The sequence below is a fragment of the Bos indicus x Bos taurus genome, chromosome 7 (genome assembly GCF_003369695.1).
Source record: "Bos indicus x Bos taurus breed Angus x Brahman F1 hybrid chromosome 7, Bos_hybrid_MaternalHap_v2.0, whole genome shotgun sequence".
Taxonomy (NCBI): Eukaryota; Metazoa; Chordata; class Mammalia; order Artiodactyla; family Bovidae; genus Bos; species Bos indicus x Bos taurus.
This window is the reverse complement of record NC_040082.1, coordinates 103,883,375-103,905,133: the sequence shown is the minus strand read 5'-3', so window position 1 is coordinate 103,905,133 and position 21,759 is coordinate 103,883,375. Positions and strand designations below refer to the sequence as shown.

Genomic DNA, 21,759 nt, shown 5'->3' with positions numbered 1-21,759 from the left:
GGCTCCAGTCCATGGGGTTGCATGAATCGGGTATGACTTAGTGACTGAACATCAGCCTTAGGTGCTGCTAATCATCTGTTGAGGTAAAGGGTGACTGGTTGGGCAAGTCCACTTTATGAGAGACAGGCTCTCTGGCAGTTCTTGAGGAGTGAAGCAACACACGTAGATTGATTGCTTCTCCAGGGAAGGGCCGGAGTTGGTGCTAGCTCGGAGACATTTGCTGTAGTGGGACCTGCAGTGACGAAGAGCACCCTGGCCAGAGGGTGCCAGAAGGGCAGAAGGGCTGGGGATGAAAGGAGTGTGTGGATTGGCTCCTCGGATGGGGTCCTCCAGGGGGGCGGGGGTGGGAAGCAGGTGTGGTGTGGGCAGGCGCAGGACCAGACGGGCCTTCCTGGGGGCCAGGGGGTGGCGCCAGGTGGCGGCTGCCTCCGCTGAGACCAGACTGTCATCACCTTTGCAGCAGTTTTCCAGGCCAGGGCAGACCCCACACAGAGGCGCAGCCCGTCCCCTGGGGACACCCCCATGATGTTTACCGAGCACTTAAGTGTGCTGGCTCAGGCCCAAGAATAAAGCCAAGCGCCTGCCCTTCAGACAGCTGAGCTGGGGCCGGGCTCCCAGATGATCAGAGGTCTCGAGGAGGTCAGGCGGCAGCCTGCAGAGGTGGAGTGAATGGCCTCCACTGGGCTGGAAGTGAGGAGAGGAGGAAGAGGGACCAGCCTCTCCCTTCTCCCACCCCTTCCGTCCAGTCAGAGCCCCAGTTCCTGGACTCTGGTCACCCGGCGTCCCCCAGAGCGGTGCTGGGGAGAGATTGGGGCACAGGCCTTGCGTGGTAGTGAGGGAGTATTGTTGGACACCCGCTTTGTGCGCATTCACCACTGATTCCTTGTCAGGGAGGTGTCATTACCATCATCCTTATGCTCATTGGTTTATTACATTTAATATTTATTTATTTATTTGCCTGAGCCGGGTCTTAGTTACAGCATGCAGTGTTTTTAGTTGTGGCGTGTGAACTCCCAGTTGCGGCAGGTGGGATCTAGTTCAGGGACTGAGCCCTGGCCCTCTGTGTGGGGGGCGCGGTCTTAGCCGCTGGACCAGCAGGGAAGTCCGAGGGCGGGCTTTTCAGTGTTACATTTCCAGTGGAAACAGAAAACTGTGTTCTTTCAGGCTGTTTTTAAAGAGGAGAGATTGAACAAGAATACAACTTGACAATTAGGCCCTCTTTTGGAGACAGTTTAACCATTAGGACTCTGAAATTTTGGGGCTGGGACCAGCCTCTAAATCGCCCCACACCTGAGGGATGGCCATGTTGGAGGTCCCAGAACCTGATTGACTCCGGTGTGTGTGATTGCAAATGTTTCTCCCTTTGGATGTTTTCTTTGATAAGGGTTAGAACGGCTTCTGTGCCCTCAGCGCACTCCTATGCCCATTTTGAACTTGGAAAAATATTTACTTGGCTGTGCTGAATCTTAGTTGCAGGATCTGTAGCTGCAGCACATGGGATCTAGTTCCCTGACCAGGGATCAAACCCAGGCCCCCTGCACTGGGAGTGTGGAATCCTAGCCATCGGACCACCAGGGAATACTCCCCATTTTGAGCACTCCCTATGCAGAAGGGGGGTTCCCAAGGGGGTGAGCTGACACCCACGATGCTGAGTGAGGTGGGCAAGCCTGTGGGCTACTCTGTTGCTCACACATCAGGCCGTGGAATCAGCAGCTTCTTCCAGACCAAGGTTTTAGTGTTGGCTTTCTACTTTTTGATTTTTTTTCTGTTGCCTTGTTGCCACTAGAAAATACTCTTTCAGTCAGAATCCTGTAAGTGGGTTTTTATTTGTATGTATTTAGCCTACTGTGGGCTTCCCTGGTGGTTCAAATAAAGAATGTGCCTGCAATGCAGGAGACCTGGGTTCATTCCCTGGGTTGGGAAGATCCCCTGGAAAAGGGCATGGCAACCCACTCCAGTGTTCTTGCCTGGAGAATTCCGTGGACAGAGGAGCCTGGTGGGCTACAGTCCACGGGGTCACAGAGTCAGACACGACTGAGCAACTTTCTTTCTTTCTTTAGCCTACTGTGTGTGAAATTATATGTTAAATAAAAACAAACCACAGAAACTAAGAGAACTGAAAGGCTGTTCAGTCCTGGCGTTGAGAGCAGTTCAGCCAACGAGTTGAGGGAGAAAACGAGGGCGATATGTACCATCGTGTGGCCAGCACTTGGTGAAATATTTTACTGTTTGCTGAAAAGATCGTTTGGCACGGCCAGCTGATCGTTTGGCACGGCCAGCTGCGACATGGTTTGATGTCGCTGTACACGTCCTAACAGCTTTGTCTGACTTCTCTCCCAACAGTTCTTCGTAGATAAAACCTGGTCTTCCGTCTCAGTGACAATAATAAAGGCCACCATAATAATAGATCTCATAAGTGCTTCTCTTTGCCGAGTGTGCATTATCTACATTTTCTCACTTGATATAGGAGCAGACATCTTACAGATAGGGAAACTGAGGCCCCTTCACTTTGCCTTGTCTACCCGAGGGCTGACCACCTTCCACCCATCTCACCCCCTCCCTTCCAAGGCGCCATCTCAATCTTACCCATCCCACGAACAGCTTTTTCCTGACCCAGTGTTGTGGGTGGAGCTCACAACATGCGAGTGTGAAACTCCATCCCCCAAGAAGGGAAATGCAGGGAAGGGGCCCAGGCAGTACAGTAGTCTTAACATAAATTAACCTTGAAGAAGTGTCTCTTTTATAAATTTGGGGCTACAGAAGCATGGGAGAGGGACTTATTTCAGTGGGGAATTCCGACTACTTCTTACAGCCGGAGATTTGGTGTGGGGGCTGGAAGGTAATTGGCTTTCAGCAGGCAGACACACACAGCCACACGCCCCGCTAGGGGTAGTCTGTGCTCAGACAGGGTGAGCGGTGCACAGCATGCAGAGTGGAGCATCCGCCAGGCCGGGAGGGAGGGCAGGCAGGGTTTGATGGTGGTGTGTGTCTGTGAGCCAGTGAATGTGTGTGTGTGTATGGGTGAGTTTGGGGGGAAGTTGGGCCATCAGGGTCAGAAGGTGGCTGTGGAGCACGTAGCGGGCACAACCCAGTGGAACTCCAGACTCCTTCAGCAACCACCGAGGGTCTTTCTGAGCGGAGTTGTGACCCTGTGCCAAGTGGGATGGAGAGGGGAGCGGGCGAGCGCTGGAGCCAGCTGAGAGGCCAAGGTGTGTGCGGAGCCCGGCGTGGGTTGGAAGGCCGCCGTCGCTGCTCTGTCTGCCTGACCCTTCCCTCCTTCAGGACGAGGCTTCATTCCTGTGCTGTCCCTGCCCGTGCCTTTGTGGTTTGGTCTCTGACCAGACGTGATGCTCTGCTCTGTGGTGGCAGGGACTGTCTTTTCACTCACTGTGAAACTGGGGAGCCTGGCTTGGTGCTGGGAACTTCGAGAGCCCCTGGGCTCTACAGAGCAGTAGGCGCTGGGAGGCCTGACGGCGCCACCTGCAGAGGGGAGCAGGGAGGCGGCAGGGAGAGCTGCTGGCCTGGTCCTGGTGTCCTGTTGTGCCAGGGGTCAGAAGATGGCAGGGATGTTGGGACCCCGGGGTGGCCAACATAGAAAGGGATTTGGGGAAGGCTCAGGGCACGCTTTAGAGAAGGCAGTGGCACCCCACTCCAGTACTCTTGCCTGGAAAATCCCATGGATGGAGGAGTCTGGTAGGCTGCAGTCCATGGGGTCGCTAAGAGTCAGACACGACTGAGCGACTTCACTTTCACTTTTCACTGTCATGCATTGGAGAAGGAAATGGCAACCCACTCCAGTGTTCTTGCCTGGAGAATCCCAGGGACGGGGGAGCCTGGTGGCCTGCCGTCTCTGGGGTCGCAGAGTCGGACACGACTGAAGCGACTTAGCAGCAGCAGCAGCAGGGCACGCTTGGGCCTTCCCTTGTGGCTCAATGGTAAAGAATCCGTCTGTAATGCAGGAGACGTAGGAGACTCGGGTTTGATCCCTGGGTCGGGAAGATCCCCTGGAGAAGGAAACGGCAGCCCGCTGCAGTACTCTTGCCTGGAGAATCCCGTGGACTGAGGACCCTGCTGACCGCAGTATGTGGAGTCACACGGAGTTGGACACAACTGAGAACAGCAGGGCACGCCTGGGGGGCATTGGGGCCACTGTGAGGAGTGGGCACCTTCCAGGAGGGCAGTCAGTGCCCTGCTGTGTGTAGGGGGCACTGACTGCTAAGGTGTCACTCCTGTGAGTCTCTGCAGGGCCTGGTCCCTCAGATGGAGGAAGGGAAGAGAGAATGGACATGGTGGGGGAGGGGCTGTTCTCTGAGACGCCTGGAGGAGCCATGTCTAGGAGGGCTATGAGCTTCCCTGGTAGCCCAGAGGCTAAAGAATCTGCCTGCAGTTCAGGAGACCCGGGTTCGATCCCTGGGTGCGGAAGACCCCCTGGAGAAGGGCATGGCAACCCGCTCTAGTATTCTTGCCTGGAGAATTCCATGGGCAGAGGAGCCTGGCGGGCTACAGTCTGTGGGTCACAAAGAGTCAGCCACGACTGAGCGACTAACACACACAGGGATACAGGGAGGCCAGGGCTGCGTTGATCTTAAGCAGGAGTTTGGGGCTGGAAGCTGCTCCCTGCTCCCTCTGGGCGGCCTGGGCAAGGTCCCTTTCCTGTCCAGCCCACCTGCTCCACCGTGTGGCCGCACTCAGCCCCGTACCCCTTCCCCTGTGCCTGGCAGTCCCCCCAGGACCCCACCCCCTGGGTGTTTTCTTGCCAGGGGCGTCTCCTTCTGGCTCAGTCGGGGCCCGTCCTCCCCAGAGCTTCAGCGCGGGTGCCCAGCGTCTGTTATCCCCTCCGGCAGACTCGGCCACGGTGGCTGCCGGCTCCTCTCCCTGCGGCCTGTGTCTGTGGGCCCCTGCGTCGCTCCCCATCCTGCCTTTTCCTCTCAGCACTTGTGCCCTGCTGGTTTCACTGTCATGTCTAATGCCTTCTCCAGAGCAGGAGCTCCAGGAGGCTGAGGGGGGACCCCATATTCACTGTTGCACCCCTACTGAGGCCAGCGCCCAGAACCAGGCGGGCAGTCCGTGGGTACTGCGGAGTGGAGAAGGGATTACCACCTCCATGCCCCGTGGAGACCTCCAGAGAGACGTGTTCAGGGTGGGCAGCCCCTGTTCTGTGAGTTGCTGCACCATGGGTGGCTGCGTTCATGTGTGTCCTGGAGGATGGGCAGTGTCTCCCCAGCTTCCTCCACTCCCTGCTGTCACCGGCTCCCAGTAGCCGAGGGTATACTTGGTTTTCCTCCTCACGAGTGCATCTGCTCAGCTTGCCTTCAGGAAGATGGGATGATATTCTGACCTCCCAATGAGAGGTGGGCAGACCTGTCGTCTCGCTGTGCCTGTTTCGCTGAAACTGCACTGAGTGACCCCGAGTCCCTGCTGGGGGACTCGCTGCAGGGCCAGCCTTGCCCGTCCCTGATCTGCCCCCTGACTCTGCAGGCCCAGGACGTGCCTCCCGTTGTGACATCTGAGGCTTCTGCGCTGGAGTCCTGGGCTCACTTCGCCTGCCTCTCCCCTTGCTTGAGCCTCAGAGCTCAAGATACGAACCTGTGTCCCTTGCATTGGCAGGTGGATTCTTTACCACTGAGCCACCAGGGAAGCCCAACATGTACGTGTTCAATAAGTGAATGAATGAATTCGTAAGTTCAAGAGCAGAAAACTGGCAAATCCAAGGGCGTGCCACTGTCTGTGAAGGACAGGAGGAGCTTGGTAGTTTGAGATGCAGTCATGAAGGGTGGGCATTTCTGGGCATAAAGGAGCTGGTGAAGGAGAGTGAGGTGTGAGAGGATGGGACTTGACAAGCCAGTGTTTGTCGAGAGCTCACCGCATGTCAGCGGCCAGCGGCGGGAGGCCTTGTCCTTTTTCCAAATGAAGAAATCAAGGCACAGAAAGGCTGCTCAGCCTCCCTATGAAAGGTTGTTGCTGAACGACACAAAGACGCCGGGATTCTTGGCCTCCGGAGGAGAAGAATTCAATCCGGGGCCAGAGACGAGGCTTGATCGCTCAGAACTTTTGTGTGATAAAGTTTTATTAAAGTATAAAGGAGAGAGAGAAAGCTTCTGACATAGGCATCAGAAGGGAGCAGAAAGAGTACCCCCTGCTAGTCTTGAGTTGGATGTTATATAGTCACTAGCAGTCTGTTAATGAGAGAAAGGAATGTCTTAAAACTCAGAATGGCACCAGGCCCCTCACCCATAAGATGCATTTTGGGATAATCTTGGCACCAAAAGGTTCATCCCGGGCCATAAAATGATTAACTTGAATCTTGTAGAAGGGCAGATCACCATGCAAATAGTTTCGTTTACATAGATTAGGGCAACAATATCTGAGTATAACATACTGGTTTGTCAAGTAGGTTCTGAGCCATTAGGTGGAACCGACTTGAAGACAGAGTCTGGGGTAAATGCATAGCACATTAACATAGCTTAAGACAAACATTTCCATAAGAAAAATGCACTGGTTATCTCAAGGTTTGAGAATAGTTAACTTCAGGTGAAACCAGGTGTCATTATGGCAACACAGTATTTTAAGAGAAACCTCCTTTTAAATTTGTATAGAGAAGGAAAAATATCGCTAGTTTGTTTCCTCCTGCCGCTTAAGAGAGAGAAAAATGTCTGACACTTGCAGCCTATTTCCTCCACTTGGAGACCCCCGGCCTTCCTGCCTGTTACCCTCTCACCCAGGGTGGCACGGCGTCCCAGTGGTGGGGTTGGCCTTGAGTCTACGTGTGTGTGGTGGCACCCTTGACCTCTGTGTGGTTCTGCTTCCCCTGGGGATGGGAAGACCTGCCGAGAGGTGTGGGCAGAGGCTTTCTTGGGGAAGGTCGGGGCTCCGCGTAGGTCCTGCATCCCACATGGATCAGTGTGTTGGAGCCAGAAGGTGGCCTCCAGTGACTTTGTTCCTCTCTCCCTTCCATTTCTGGTAGATGGGGCGGAGAGCTCTGGTCTCCCAGGAGCGTGGAAGCTGTCACACCTTGATTCTGTGTTCCTCCAGATGGCTTCTCGCCCTGAACTCCCCCTGCCTGCCTTGTTCACCCTGAGGCTCTGCGGTGTGTCTGATCGTTCTGAACGCTCCTGCTCCATGGTTCTCCTTGTGTGTATGTGCTCAGTTGCTCATTCTTGTCCGACTTTTTGCAACCCCATGGACCGCAGCCCGCCAGGCTCTTCTATTCATGGAATTGTCCAGGCAAGAATACTGGAGTGGGTTGTCATTTCCTTCTCCAGGGGATCTTCCTCACCCAGGGATCGAACCTGAATTTCCTGCCTCTCCTGCATTGAGGCGGAGGTTTTACCTCTGTGCCACCTGGGGGGTCTCCTTGCAGGCCGGGACTATAAATGTAACTCCCCCGAGGTCTGCATGGGTCGCAGGGAGGCCCTGCCTTCTGTGCCACATGGCGGGCGTGCCCTTTCGTGGTCCTTCATCGTGGTGTCATTTGGGTCTCCAGGGAGAATCATGTGTCTTCCTTCAGATCCCTCACCTTCCACGTCTCCTTTTCCCTTTTCTGTCCTAAAAGCAGTGTGTGTTAACTGGAGAACTCAGAAAGCCAGGGGAGGCCCCCGTTCACGGGGAAGGATCATTGCACACGTGTGTGTCCGTCCCACCAGGTGCAGATCCCGTGCACGTGGCTGCTGTGTGCTCGCCAGCTGGGTCATCACCGGCCTTCTGCTCTGGGCCCTTTTCACTTAAGCAGGCGTCATAGATGTTCTGCCTGGGCCGTTTTTACTGTTGGATGGTATTCTGTCCCAGGATACACGGTGATTCATTTATCGGCTTAACCGGTTACTTACTGCTTTAGGCCTTCGCTGTCGGCTGCAGTCCCTGCCCGCAAGAAGGGCACACGGATCCAACCTTCTTGCCCTTCTGCCTTCTGGCATATCTGATCATCACTGAATCCCTGGGGTTTTGTGTTAAAGAAATTCTGGATTTTATTATTTGGCAAAAGCACGATCCTGCCAGTGGTGAAGCTGTTCTTCATTTATCACACTTGAACCTGAAGCAGCTTGTACCATGAAAATCCTTGCCAGAGCAGAAACACATCAAATGTTGGTCTTTAGTTATATGAAAACTTTAAACACACTAAAAGCCCAGGGAAGAATTTAATGAACTCTCATGTACTCACCACCAGTTCACAACAGAGGCCAACATTTTGCAAATATCTTTACCCAAGTTTGTTTTCACCTTAGAAACCATATTTCTAGACTTCCCTGATGGTCCAATGGCTAAGACTCTGCACTCCCAATTCAGGGCGCCTGGAATGGTCTCAGGTCAGGGAACTAAATCACACATACTGCAACTAAGAAGTTTGCATGTGGCTTTGAAGGCCTCAGAGCAGCAAAAAAAAAAAAAATTAAAAAAATCATATTTCAATATGCACCTGTAGTAGTTGAGACTGTTTTCTTTTACATCCCTGCCGTGCCCTACCACGACAGAAAACAATAAGGATTGCTTAGTAGTATCTGATACCAGTCCATAATTCAAATTTCCCTAATTATCTAAAAATATCATCTTGCATTTGGTTGTGAAATCTCCTGAGTCTCTTTTTAAAATTTTTTAAGTTTGGTGGCAGTCCACTCCAGCGTTCCTGCCTGGAGAATACCCACGGACAGAGGAGCCCAGTGGGCTACAGTCTGTAGGGTTGCACAGAGTTGGACACGACTGAGCGACTGAGCGCGCGTGCAGGACAGCATCCTGACCAGAAAGTCATGTGCTCCACAGTTAGATGCAGAACAGCTCCATCCCCACAGGGATCTCTCTGGTTGCCCCTTTACTGCCACACCCTCTTCCCTCCTACCCGTTCCTTCCTTAACCCTTGGCAACTACCGATCTGTTCCTTTCTGTAATCTTAGCACTTGATTATGTGCAGTGGACTCATACAGTATGAAGCCTTTGGAGACTGGCCTTTTCCATCAGTATAGTGCTCCGGGGGCTTCCCTGGGGGCTCGGTGGTAGAGAATCCACCTGCCAATGCAGGAGACGTGGGTTTGATCCCTGGGTCAGGAAGATCCCCTGGAGAAGGAGATGGCACCCCACTCCAGTGTTCTTGCCTGGGAATGGACAGAGGAGCCTGGTGGGCTGCAGTCCATGGGGTCGCAAAGAGTCGAACAGGACTGAGCAACTAAACAGCCACCACTACAGTAGTGCTCTGGAGATCCTGCTGGGTTGTTGTGTCTGTCCGGAGTGGATTCCTTTTCATTGCCAGGTAGTATTCCACGGTGCTGTGGGACCATGGTCCATTAGAGCAAAAACCCACTGAAGGAGGTCTGGCGTGTTTTCAGTGTTGCGAGACTGTTAGTAATAAAGCTGCACTCAGCTTTGAGTCCAGGATATTCTGTGAATTTAAATCTTCGTGTCTCTGAATGCCTAGGATAGTTGCTGGTCTGTGACAGTTGCACGTCTAGTTTTTTTTTTTTTAAGAAACTGCATGCCAGGCTGTTTTCCAGTGTAATTTCACTTTTTTACATTCCCACCAGCAATGTAGAAGTGACCTAGTTTCTCTGCATGCTCACCAGCGTCACTGTTTGCTGTTTTAGTCGTTTTGGTAGCTGTGTGGTGGCCTCATACTGTGGTTTTTCAAGAGAATTTTTTTTTTTTTACTTGAAGTATGGTTGATTTGCAATATTGGGTTAGTTTCAGATACACAGAAAAGTGGTTCAGTTATAAATCTAACTTCTCAGATTCTTTTCCAGTCTAGGATTCTCACAGTATATTGAATACGGCTCCCTGTCACTGCGGTTTTTAATTTGCACTTGGCCGCTGAAGGTGTACTGACCATCTTTTCATGTCCGTATTTGCCATCTGTACATCCCGTTAGTGAAATGTCCCTTCATGTCTTTGCTCATGTTCTCATTGAATTGGTTCCTTTTTGTGTTGTTGAGTTTTGAGAGTTCTTTATGTATTCCTTCCTGGCTTCTGTGGTGACCCAGATGGTAAAGAATCTGCCTGCAATGTGGGGCACCCATGTTTGATCCCTGGGTCGGGAAGATCCCCTGGAGAAGGGCATGGCTACCCACTCCAGTATTCTTGCCTGCAGAATTCCACGGACAGAGGAACGTGGCAGGCTGCAGTCCACGGGGTCGCAAAGTCGGACACGACTGAGCGACTTACTTTCACTTTTACTTTATGTATTCTGGGTACCAGTCCTTTGTTGGATATGTGATTTGCAAATAGTTACCCTTGAACAACACAGGTTTGAACTGTGCAGGTCCACTTATATGTGAATTTTTTCTTTTCTTTTTACTTTCTTGAGCAGGCCAGCCCTGAAGGAGTGGCCTCTTTTTCTTTATTTTTTAAAAGTTTTTTTTTTTTTTTTTTTTAAGTAAGTGTGTGCTACAGTCAAGCACTACTTGATCCGAGTTTGGTTGACTCCACAGATGTGAAACAGAGGAGCTGTGTATAGAGGGCTGACTGTAAGTTACACTTGGATTTTCAGCTGCAGAGGGTGGGTGCCCTAACCTCCACAGTCAGTGTTCAAGGGTCAGCAGTATTTCCTTCTAGTCTGTGGCTTGTCTTTGCATCCACTTATCAGAGTCTTTCATAGATCAAACATTTGAAATTTAAATCGATAAACTGAGGTCCAGTTTATCGATTTCCTTTTTTTTTTCTTTTGAATCAGCCTTTTGGTGGCACATCTGAACTCTCTCCCCAGCCCCCAGTCCTGAATATTTTCTCCTTTGTTGTTTTCTGAAAGTTTTCTGGCTTTACATTTAAGCTTGTGATCCCTTTGGAATTCATTTTGTAGAAAGTGGGAGACTTAATGTCTCCAGGCTCCTTTTCTTCTCTGGAGGATGGCCAGTCGCTCCAGCACCCTTGTGGACATGGGCCTCTTTCCTCCTAGCTGGCTTTGGCACCTTTGTCAGAAGTCACTTGGGCATATCTACGTGGGTCTGCTTCTGGGCTCGCTGTTGTGTTCCACGGTTTTGTGTGTCTTTAACACCATCAGTGCCACGCTGTCTGGATTACTGGAGCTTTGTAGCAAGCCTTGGAATCCGGTGGACAGAGTCCTCCCACTCTATTCCTTTGCAACATTGTTCTAGCTTAGTTCCTTTGCCTTTCTGTATAAATTTTAGAGTAATCACATCTGTATCAATGAAGACTTGGAATCATGTTAGACCTGCGTGTGGGGGCATGCACGTGTACCGCATGTTGCGCTGGCCTCAGAAAACCCCTCCAGCCACTGAATCTTCCCACTGGCAGGGCCCAGGTCGTGTTTGCACCTTTGCCAGCCTGAGAGCAAATACTGGCATTTCCTTCCATTTTGCAGTCTCTCAACTGAACATCTCCCCTAACTTTGCTGCATCCCTTCTTTCAGAATCACCTTTTTCTTATCCTTGGCTAGTTTTTTAAAATTGGGATATCTCTTTCCTCAAAATTTATGAAGGCTCTTTCTCCTGTCTCAGTTCTTCCTGCAGTGTTCACCTTAGCTCTGGCTTAGAGGCCTCGGATCCAGCAGATGGAGGGAGCTGTCAGTTTCAGGGAGGTTCAGGATGCCCCAGTGTTTGCTGAAGCTCTGTGAGAGCTACTGAGTTATATCCTGGTTTCCTTGCCTGCAGAGTGTGGGCTGGCCTGCCTGGAGGGCTGTACACACAGCCAGGGGGATGGTTGTGCACACCGCCGGGGTGGGGTGACGGTTGTGCACACAGCTGGGGTGGGGTGACGGTTGTGCACACAGTTGGGGTGGGGTGATGGTTGTGCACACAGCCGGGGTGATGGTTGTGCACATAGCCGGGGTGGGGTGATGGTTGTGCACACTGCCGGGCTGATGGTTGTGGACACTGCCAGGGGGATGGTTGTGCACACTGCCGGGGGAACTTAAGAGGAAGGCGAAATGCAGGGATTATCAAGTGAGCACTTCTCTAGCCCTGTTTTGGTCTCAGCATCTGGTTTTCCAAGTAGGCACTCACACAGGGATGTCTTCTGGTGGTATGCGCCTAACTTCCTGCAGAACTTAGCAATAGCTTTGAAAAATATGGCCATTACGGAGTCTCAGTGTTCCTGAGGAAATGGCAGGCTGCCCTGGTTTTTAAGTCAGTTCTTGTGCTGAAGTCAAGTGGTGCACTTTGACCACGTCCGTTGACTGCAGCCTACCACGACACAGTCACGTGTTTGCGTCTTCTCGGGCGAGCGTGCACAGGAGGCTGTGCAGGCCTGTGTCCAGCTCTGTCATGCCCTGGCTGCTTTTGCAGAGTGCAGAGTGGGTTTGTGTCCCAGGGCCTGGGACTCCTCTGGCTCCATCACTCCTGGGCTGTGTGATCCCGGGCAAGGTAACTTCGGTCCCTTCACCCGTATATGGGGGCAAACAGTAGTATCTGCCCTGTAGCATTGTTGGAAACAATTAAATGAGATACTGGATAGAAAACAGTGAGCATTCAGTAAGTGTGATGGACTGTTTATCAGATCAAGGATTATAAATACTTTTTTCTAAAAGTTTAAAACTGAAAATGGGTTTACGTAACAAATGTTTTGAAGCAAGCAAGGCGAGCGATCATGATTTTGTTTTGCAGAAGAGCTCCTGCCCTGTATGAAAGCAGGAATCGGAGCTGATGGACTCAGTCCTGAGAGGATTAGGAAGCCCAGTCCTCAGGGCTTCCCCTCCAAAGCAGTACTGCCGTGTTCCTCATCTGAAGCTGCTTTTCCCCAGGTGTTAAAATTACACACACTTGCATGAACTGTGGAGTTTTAAAGGCCTCCGAGTAGAAGGATGTGAGCTTGTTCCCTGCTGTGTTCCCCTGCCTGTCTCCCCATTTGTACAGTGCCTCTTGGGCTTCCCTGTGGCTCAGCTGTTAAAGAATCCACCTGCAATGCGGGAGACCTGGGTTCGATCCCTGGGTTGGGAAGATCCCCTGGAGAAGGGAAAGTCTACCCACTCCAGTATTCTGGCCTGGAGAATTCCATAGACTGTATAGTCCATGGTTGCAAAGAGTCAGACACGACTGACCAACTTTCACTTCTGGGCTGGAGGAGACAGTGAAGAGGCCCTGGGAACTTTTCTTAGTATTTTAGGAGACCAGCTGAAAGATCAGATTCACAGGTTTGTATTTATTTGGGTGTGCCAAGTCTTAGTTGTGGCATGTGGGATCTAGTTCCCTGACCAGGGTTTGAACCCAGGACCCCTGCATTGGGAGCACAGAGTCTTCGCCACTGGACCGACAGGAAAGTCCCCAAAGTGAAAGTTATACTGAATGTCAGTGACTAATTCAGAGTCAAAGATGGCCTCTTAGCACCCTGGGCTGGTGGAGGAGAATGCCCTGCTGCACAGACTCTGTCTGACTTCTGTTCTTGAAGCCATCTCTGAGCTGTCCGCAGCCTCTGAACACTGAAGGCCTTGTCCCCTGGCCTGTTCCCTTTCTACCTTTGCCCTGGCCTCACTCGGGGTTGGGCAGAGGTGGGCGGCTCTGGCGCCCACTCTCAGCACTCAGGGGCTCTGTCCTGCAGCGTGGCTGCCCGCAGCGAGCTGTTGGTGTCCACAGTGTCTGCCTGGCGTCCAGGGGCTCGAGGCTTCGCGGCGTTTGTCGTCAGTTCTGTTGCAGTCATGTATCGGGCAGCTGGCAGGCATGACTCCACTGTTCCTGGGGGGAAGTTGTGTGGTAAGAGGAAGTGCCAGTTAGATCTGCCGATGTTTCCCCTTTCCCGCCCCCTTCTGCATATGTAGTGGCTGACGTGTGTAATTAAATCAGAACCTCTTAACTGCCGTCATTGTTCCAGGTTACCCAGACAGATCCCTGTATTTAGTGAGGAATGAGTGAGGCATACTCTGTGGTTTTCCATTAGTTGTAGGTCATTTGGGATCGACTTCTGAGTACAGATTGCCTATGAGCGGAGTCCTTAGCACTGACAGTCCAGGCCTCGGGGCCTGGGGCTTCAGGGCCTTTTCTGGACTATTTGGGGTCTTGTTTCTCCTGATCGTGGATCTGATTCGGAAGCATTTGGGAAGTTTGAGACAGTTATTAACCCTTGGTGCTCCAAATACCATAACTCTGTTTTTCATTGGAATCACAGTAGCTTAGAAACCTCTCTCCTGCCTACCATGAGATCTTAAAAAAATACCACTGGAAATTCATTTCAGAGCCATGCCTCTCCGATTGCTGGCAGCAAGGGGACCTTTTTCCAGGTTGCGGGGGGGGGGGTCCCTAGGGTCTTGCATTCTGCTCCCGTGAGCCACGAGCACATGATGTACTATCAGGACCCAGCACCATCACCTTTACTGAGAGGTCACAAACAGCCGGCCTGACTCTGCTTCCTCACTTGGCCTTATTCCTCCGGGGTGATGTGTTTGGAGAGCATGTAGACCTTTAATTAGTTAATTAGTTTAAATTGAGATTGCAGTTGACCTATATAACATTATGTTAGTCTCACCTGTACAATGTGATGATTTGTTATTTGTTATTCATGTTGTGAAATGATCACAATACTTAACACCCATCACCACACATAGTTATAAAGTTTCTTTTCTTGTGATGAGAACTTTTAAGATGTCCTCTTAGTAACTTTCAGTATACAACACAATGTTATTAACTAACGTATTCTATGTGAGAAGTTTCTACCTTTACCCATTTTGCCCCCCCCCCGCCCTTCCCACCTCTGGCAACCACCCTTCTGTTCTCTGTGTCTGTGGGTTTGGCTTTTTGTTTTTCAGATCCACGTACAAGTGAGATTGTCTTTCCCTGTTTAACTTATTTCACTTAGCATAATGCCCTCAGGGTTCATCCACGTTGTCACAAATGGCAAGACCTCCTCCTTTAAGGACTGAGTAGTGTTCCTCTGAATGTGTGTGTACACACCACGCCTTCTTTATCCATTCAGCCATCAGTGAGTAAATATTTAGGTTGCTCCCAGGTCTTGGCTGTTGTAAACAGTGCCGCTGTGGCCATGGAGGTGTTTGTTTGTTTGTTCTCCTTTGAGTTAGTGTTTTCATTTCCTTTGGATAAGCACCCAGCAGTGAAATTGCTGGATCGCATGGTAGTTCTGTTTTTAATTTTCTGAGAACTCTCCGTATTGTCTTTGATAGCAGCCGTAGCCACTTAGACCCACCAACAGTGTTCAAGGGTTCCCTTTTCCCCACACCCTCACCAATGCTTGTTACTTTTTAATCTTTTTGATGCTAGCCTTTCTACCCAGTGTGAGGTGGGATACTGTAGTTTTTATTTGCCTTGCCCTGATGATTAGTGATGTTGCGTGTCTTTTCACATGCCTATTAGTCATCTGTAATATTTTCTTGGGAAAAGTGTCTGTTCAGATCCTCTGCCTATTTCTTCATAGGCATATGAAGACTTTAAGTCATAGTGGGTTGTTTGTTTTTTTGCTGTTGAATTCTGTGATTTCATGTGGAATTTTAAATTCTGGCAATCAAACAGGGTGTGATGGTGGTCACTACTGTCTAAGTCATTAGAAGCTAAGGGGGACAGCCTCTCCCAGAATGGTATCTGCAAGGGCCCAGGGCGGGAGGAAGCTGCCATCCTGGGAGTTGCTGTAGCTGCTGTACACTTAGCTTTTTTTCCGGCTGTGCCACACTGCTTGCCGAATCTGAATTCCCTGACCAGAGCTCGACCCTGGGCCCACGGCAATGAGAGCACCAAGTCCTAACCGCCGGGCTGTCCGGGAAGCCCCCTTAGCTCTTCGTTTCTTCCTGTGGTGTCGTCTTTTCTTTCTCAAGCATCAGTCTTTACCCTCCTGTCTTGCCTTTTTTTTTTAAGATACCTGTATCACATAGCAGTATATTTTAAAAATATTTATGTATTCATTTTGGCTGCAGCGGGTCTTAGGTGCAGCTTGAGGGAAGTCTTAGCTACGGCGTGCCGGGAATGGTGCCCTGACCAGGGACTGAACTGTGGGCTTCTGCATCGGGAAAGTGGGGTCTTGGCCACTGGGCCACCGGGGAAGTCCCGTTTCTGGCTTTTCCACATTGCGCTGCCCCTCTCCGTCTGCCTTCCCAGGACTCCCCCCTTTCTTTCGTTCTGACTCTCCTCTGCCTCCGTTCAGGCCTCTGTGCTCCTTTTCTTCTATTTCCATCCTCTGCTGCTGCTCTTCTTGTACTTTCACTTCTTCCTGTGTTTGCAGGTGTTGCCATCCCCCAGAGAAGCTGACCGTAACCTGGGCATTATTTTTAAACTGAGGTGACTCTTTACTACACAGTAGTATGCAAGCCTTGGGCTGGTTCAAGTCAGTGATTGTAGCTGAAACAAACCCACCTCCCCCGTTTTATTCATTATGAAAAATTGCACAACAGTGTTTGAAGACTTTTAAAATGAGCACTGTCATCCGGGACTCATTTTTCCTGGCGTTCTTCTCTTTAGCTGTTTATACACCTGTTCTTCCATACGATTAAGCATAATGTTGTTTTCTTCGCTTTTCTCAGCTCCCTAAGTCAATAGCACCTTTGCGGTGTCCCGCTTTTTTCCTTTCACACAATAAAAGACCAACACGTGTAAGAGCCTTTACAGCCAGCACCTTCAGTTCAGTTCAGTTCAGTCGCTCAGTTGTGTCCGACTCTTTGCCACCCCATGGATCGCAGCACGCCAGGCCTCCCTGTCCATCACCGACTCCCAGAGTTCACTCAGACTCACGTCCATCGAGTCAGTGATGCCATCCAGCCATCTCATCCTCTGTCGTCCCCTTTTCCTCCTGCCCCCAATCCCTCCCAGCATCAGAGTCTTTTCCAATGAGTCAACTCTTCGCATGAGGTGGCCAAAGTACTGGAGTTTCAGCTTTAGCATCATTCCTTCCAAAGAAATCCCAGGGCTGATCTCCTTCAGAATGGACTGGTTGGATCTCCTTTCAGTCCAAGGGACTTTCAAGAGTCTCCTTAGAGGTGCTGAATTCCTGCCCCTGCTGGCACACTCCCGCAGATCTCGTCACTGGGGGAGCGACTGGCTGAGGTTGGAAAGAGACCACAGACACTGTTGGATGTGTGAGGGTTTGGCCTCCACCAAGCTGAATCCAGGCGTGTCTCAATTAGCCTCTTGACTGTAGATCAGGTGGTTATCTTCTCTGAACAGCAGCATCTTAGGAAATCTGATGGCCGGAACATGGAGTGTCTTCCGTGCCAAGCTGAGGACTTTGAACTTCCTGCCTGTCCTAGTGGGAGCTGTCACTGGCCACGTCTTTCCTGGTGCCTGGGGCTGGTCAGTGCCTTTTTGCCCAGTCCTTCGGGTGGGTGGCTGGAGGAAGACCAGATGGGTGGGGATAAGCCTTGGAGCAGGGAAACCAGTCTGAAGCTGGTGTGACTGGTGATTCATGGTGACTTGCGGAGACTCCTGTTCCGGTTCTGGAGCCAGAGAACAGTCTCAAGGGATAATGGTGTCTGTTCCCCGTGAGCTCCTGGACGCACCAAAATCCCATCGGTCAGTGAATCGAAACCAACTCCTTCCTGAACAACCGCCTGGTTTGTGTTGGAGTCAGGACTTATTTGAGAGCATTAGCATTTCCTTTTTCTAAACTGAGGAAGTGTGAGATGTCTGTCTGAGAATAAACTGCAGTCTGTGTTTTTTGTTGTTAAGTCGCTCAGTCGTGTCTGACTCCTTGCAACCCCATGGACTGGAGCCTGACAGGCTCCTCTGTCCATGAGATTTCCCAGGTAAGAACACTGGAGTGGGTTGCCATTTCCTCCTCCAGGGAGTCTATGTAGAGAGGACATTTAAAGTGCTTACATTTTGATTTTAATATTTATGTATTTTGGTGATGACAGATTTAGGGATGACACTTTTTTTAAAGAGAGGCTTTGTGTCCACATTTGACCAATGTCTGTGGTTTTGTTTACAGATTCCCGCTGGAAATCCATTATATGAGTCTTACTACAAGCAGGTAAGTTTTCACTAGTGTCTTTCTGGATTGAGCTTGGAGAGGGAATGACTTGGAAACCCCCAGCTGTGAATTGCAACCCAGAGAGGCCTTCCCTCCCTTTCTGTTTCCCAGCTGTCAGCTAGCAGCCAGTGTCACGGGTGTTGCTTTTCCTGCTGCTCGGCTGCCAAAGCCTTATCTCAAGTGTTGCTCCCCAATTCCAGGTAGACCCAGCATACACAGGGCGAGTTGGGGCGAGTGAAGCTGCACTTTTTCTAAAGAAGTCTGGACTCTCAGACATTATCCTTGGGAAGGTAGGTGATGAACGATAGCGATTTCTCTTCTGCGACCACCCTCAGGGCTCCCCTGGCAGGTGAACACTGGCTTGTGCAGACCCCTCTTCGTGGGGTCTGTACTCCTCTTGGGAAGCGGGCTGGCCACTTCGAACCTCTCGGGGCTGTAACGGGTGGATGCAAATGCTTTAATGGTTGCTGCCCCCCTTTGCTTGGGTAGCAGCAGACAAGGGGCCTGAGCCCTCTTGGGGTCTTAGCTATGGACTTATGTTGGCCTTGGAGCCTGGTACCCTTGGGAGTTCTCTGGACTGTGCTGCTGCCTGCTGTGTGCAGGGGAGAGGGAGGGGTCCAGGCCGTTCACCTCGTCTGAGTCTGGCTGCTGGGACCTATACATAAGGCTCACATGTATAGGTGAGTGGCGACGATGGCTCCTGTTTGCTGAGGAAATGATCGGCGGTCACACTCATCAGCCCTTTTGTGTTTCCACAGATATGGGACTTGGCTGACCCAGAAGGTAAAGGGTACTTGGACAAACAGGTACATACACGTACACACCGGGTCAGTGGAGGGGCTGGGCCAGAGCCCCTAGGCCAGGTCACCTCTGCACTTCCTCCCTTGTTGTCGCCACTGACAAGTGTCACCAGACATAAGTGGGGCCGTCAGACTATTACAGCGGCGAGGGTTCATTTCAAAATAAAGGCCTCTTGAACTCTTGGAGCCGTGTTTCCTGGTTAGCGTAATCTTTTTAATATTTTGTGTGGTTACAAGTGATTCACATGTTTTCCAAATGTTCTGTCAGGGAAGTTGCAGAAAATAGTTGAGATTGTTCTCGTGTGTCCTTCCCCTGCTCTCCCGAAGCACTGTGCTCAGGTCTGCGTGACGCCAGACCAGAGGCCTAACCCGGAGCTGACCACATTCATAGGCACTTTGGTGTGGTTTTGGTCTCTGGTGTATAGAATTCTGTGTAATTGTATCACTTGCATAGATTCAAGTAACCACTGCCACTGTCAGGATTAGAACATTCTCACTGCCCCCGAAGAACCCTCCTCATGCTGCCCACTGGGCGTCACACCCTGAACCCTGGCAGCCGCTGGTTCCTTCTGTGATGGAATCCCGTCATTTTGAGAATATCCCGTAAGTGGAATGTTAGAGTACTTGAGACTTTTTGTGTATTGGCAGTTGGATTCTTCACCACTGCGCCACCTGGGAAGCTAGTACTTATGATTTTTAACTGGTCATGTTTTAATTTAGTTCAGTCTTTCCCCAAACTCTATTCCAAGGGGTGTGGATCACTGTCCGTGATCCGACCTGTGGAGTAAGTGCCATCCGCTGCTCCTCCCTTGCTTGAGGTTCATAGCGCGCTTGTGTGTTAAGGGGTCAGAGGACCTTTGTGGGAATGAACCCTGTTTTCTCTTTTTAAAAATTTTTTGGCTGCAGCACATGGCGTGTGGGATCACAGTTCCCTGACCAGTGATCAGACCCCTGCCCCCTGCGCTGGGAGTGTGGAGTCTTAACCACTGGACCACCAAGGAAGCCCCAAGAACCCTGTTATCTGTGCTGAGTGCAGTTCTTCTAACTTGACCGGTGTCCCCGTTTCTCTACATGCTACACGGACATTCTGTAGACATCAGCCTGAGAAAGGCTGCTCTAGTGCTCACATTTCTATGAAGAAGATTTTAAAACCATAGTTGTGTTTACAGCTTTAAAAAGAATCCATGTTCTTAGGCCCATTGATCAATTTAGAAGAACTAGGTGATCCTGCACAAGTGCCCTAAGCCTGTGGCCTGGCCAGTCTTCGCTTCGGAGGAGGGTGAGGAGGAGGCAGGGCCCCTAGTTCGGGCCCTTTGTCCCTGTGTGGGAGATGAAGTTCTCGTCTGGCCGCTGAGGAGCGGGGGTGAGTGCAGGACACTCTGTTCAGCGAGGCCAAGGGGACCCACCGAATCATGAGTGTCAAGTCCCAAACAGCTGCGTCTATTCCAAACCATTTCTAAAAAGTCAGTGCATAGTTGAACCACCCTTTAGACTTAAAACTGTACACGCTAGCATTTCCTAAATGTTGAGGGCTCATTGTTTCTGAAAATACACCTATTTGCAATTTTATAGCGTTCAGAAAGCAATGGGCTAAGTCTGTTTTAGCACATTCATTTAAACAGTGCTCCCAGGGTGAGACCGGTTCTGCTGGAGTCTATGAGACTTGAACATGTGTGGGCTCCCCTGCTGAAGCGAAATGAAACCCCTCGTCCCCCACAGCCCCAGACTGTAGACAGCTCCTCCACCACTGCGGCCAGCTGGGCGGGGTTCACGCATCCCCCTCTCTTGGATTTGCAGGGTTTCTATGTTGCACTGAGACTAGTCGCCTGCGCACAGAGCGGCCACGAGGTTACCTTGAGCAATCTGAATTTGAACATGCCACCGCCTAAATTTGTAAGTGTCAGAGACCTCCATGCTTCTCTAATTTATCTGTTCGTCTGTCTCTCTCCATGTTTTTTCTCTCTCTTTTTAATTTTTTTTTAGTTGCAGGGAGATTCACATAATCTAAAATTGATTTTAAAAATGAACCATTGGGTGCTGTTTAGTGCATTCACAGCATTGTGTAGCCATCACCTCTGTCTGTTCTAGAACATTGTCATAGTCCCCCAAAGAAAACCGTGTACCCATGAAGTAATCATTCTTGATTCTGCCCGCCCCCCACCCTGCCCCCAGCCCTTGGCAGCCACTGGTCTGCTTTCTATCTCTGTGCGTTTTATAGACTCATGCGTCTTGTTTCTTTCAGTCAGCGTGATGTTTTCAAGGTTCATCCACTTTGTAGCATGTGTCAGTACTTCATGCCTTTTCATGACCGATTAAGATTGCATTCTGTGGTCTGCCTCATTTTGTTGATCCATTTGTCTGTTGGTGGGCATAATAATTCATGTACAAGGAATTGTTTGCATACCTGTTTTCAGTTCTTTGGGGTCTGTACCTAGGAGGAGAATTGCTGAGTGATGTGGTAATTCTGTGTTTAACTTTCTGAGATCTTTCTCCCTTTTGAAAGCACTGTGAAATGGATATCCTTACAGTGAACACATGCTCCTGTAGTAGAATTCGGTGCCAGCTACAGTGGAGTCTTTCTCTTTCTCCTCAGCACGACAGCAGCAGCCCTCTCATGGTCACGGCGCCTTCTGCAGAGGCCCACTGGGCTGTGAGGGTAAGTGCCCGGCCAGGCCCCCGCAGCTGTCTTTCACTTGCATTTGTTTTAGTCATTTATGACGTTCAGCACGTTTCATAGGATGATTGTATCCACTTTGTTTCAGAGTGACTGTGCCACAGAATTTGGATGAAATACTTTTCCAAATTAGAGTCTTTTGCAAAAAACCATCACCTTTTCCTGTAATTGGGTGTTGTTGCCTACTTAGGCAGGCAGATGTTGCATTCTGAAAATTTCACAGTGGATACCTTGTGTTTCTGGCTCATGTTCTGTGATTTTGCTGCCCGGTAGGTTAATCAGGATAGAAGGAGAAATTGTGCGAACTCTGAAGCTTGAAGACTTCCAAAATGTCTTCATAGCTTTCTCCCTTATTTCCAGCCAGTTTGTGCTTTACAGTTCTTTTCTCTCTGTTGCTGTCATTTCTTTTTGAAAAACTTCTCTCACCACTTATAGTGTTCTTTTAAAGAC

General features: G+C 50.5%; 1 protein-coding gene across 8 annotated transcripts in view; it reads left to right on the top strand.

Annotated features, from left to right (window-relative positions):
* Positions 1-21,759, top strand: part of EPS15L1 (epidermal growth factor receptor pathway substrate 15 like 1) — a 105,850-nt gene that overhangs the window by 7,820 nt on the left and 76,271 nt on the right. For 6 of the 8 annotated variants that reach the window (XM_027548104.1, XM_027548103.1, XM_027548105.1 and 3 more), the window contains exons 1-6: positions 12,542-12,676; positions 17,794-17,835; positions 18,036-18,125; positions 18,594-18,641; positions 20,433-20,528; positions 21,229-21,291. In XM_027548104.1, the coding sequence (XP_027403905.1) occupies positions 12,557-12,676; positions 17,794-17,835; positions 18,036-18,125; positions 18,594-18,641; positions 20,433-20,528; positions 21,229-21,291 (459 nt within the window). In that variant the 5' untranslated portion in view covers positions 12,542-12,556. Of the gene's footprint in view, positions 1-12,541; positions 12,677-17,793; positions 17,836-18,035; positions 18,126-18,593; positions 18,642-20,432; positions 20,529-21,228; positions 21,292-21,759 lie in introns of those variants that run through there. The other 2 variants (XM_027548102.1, XM_027548106.1) reach the window with 1 other exon arrangement.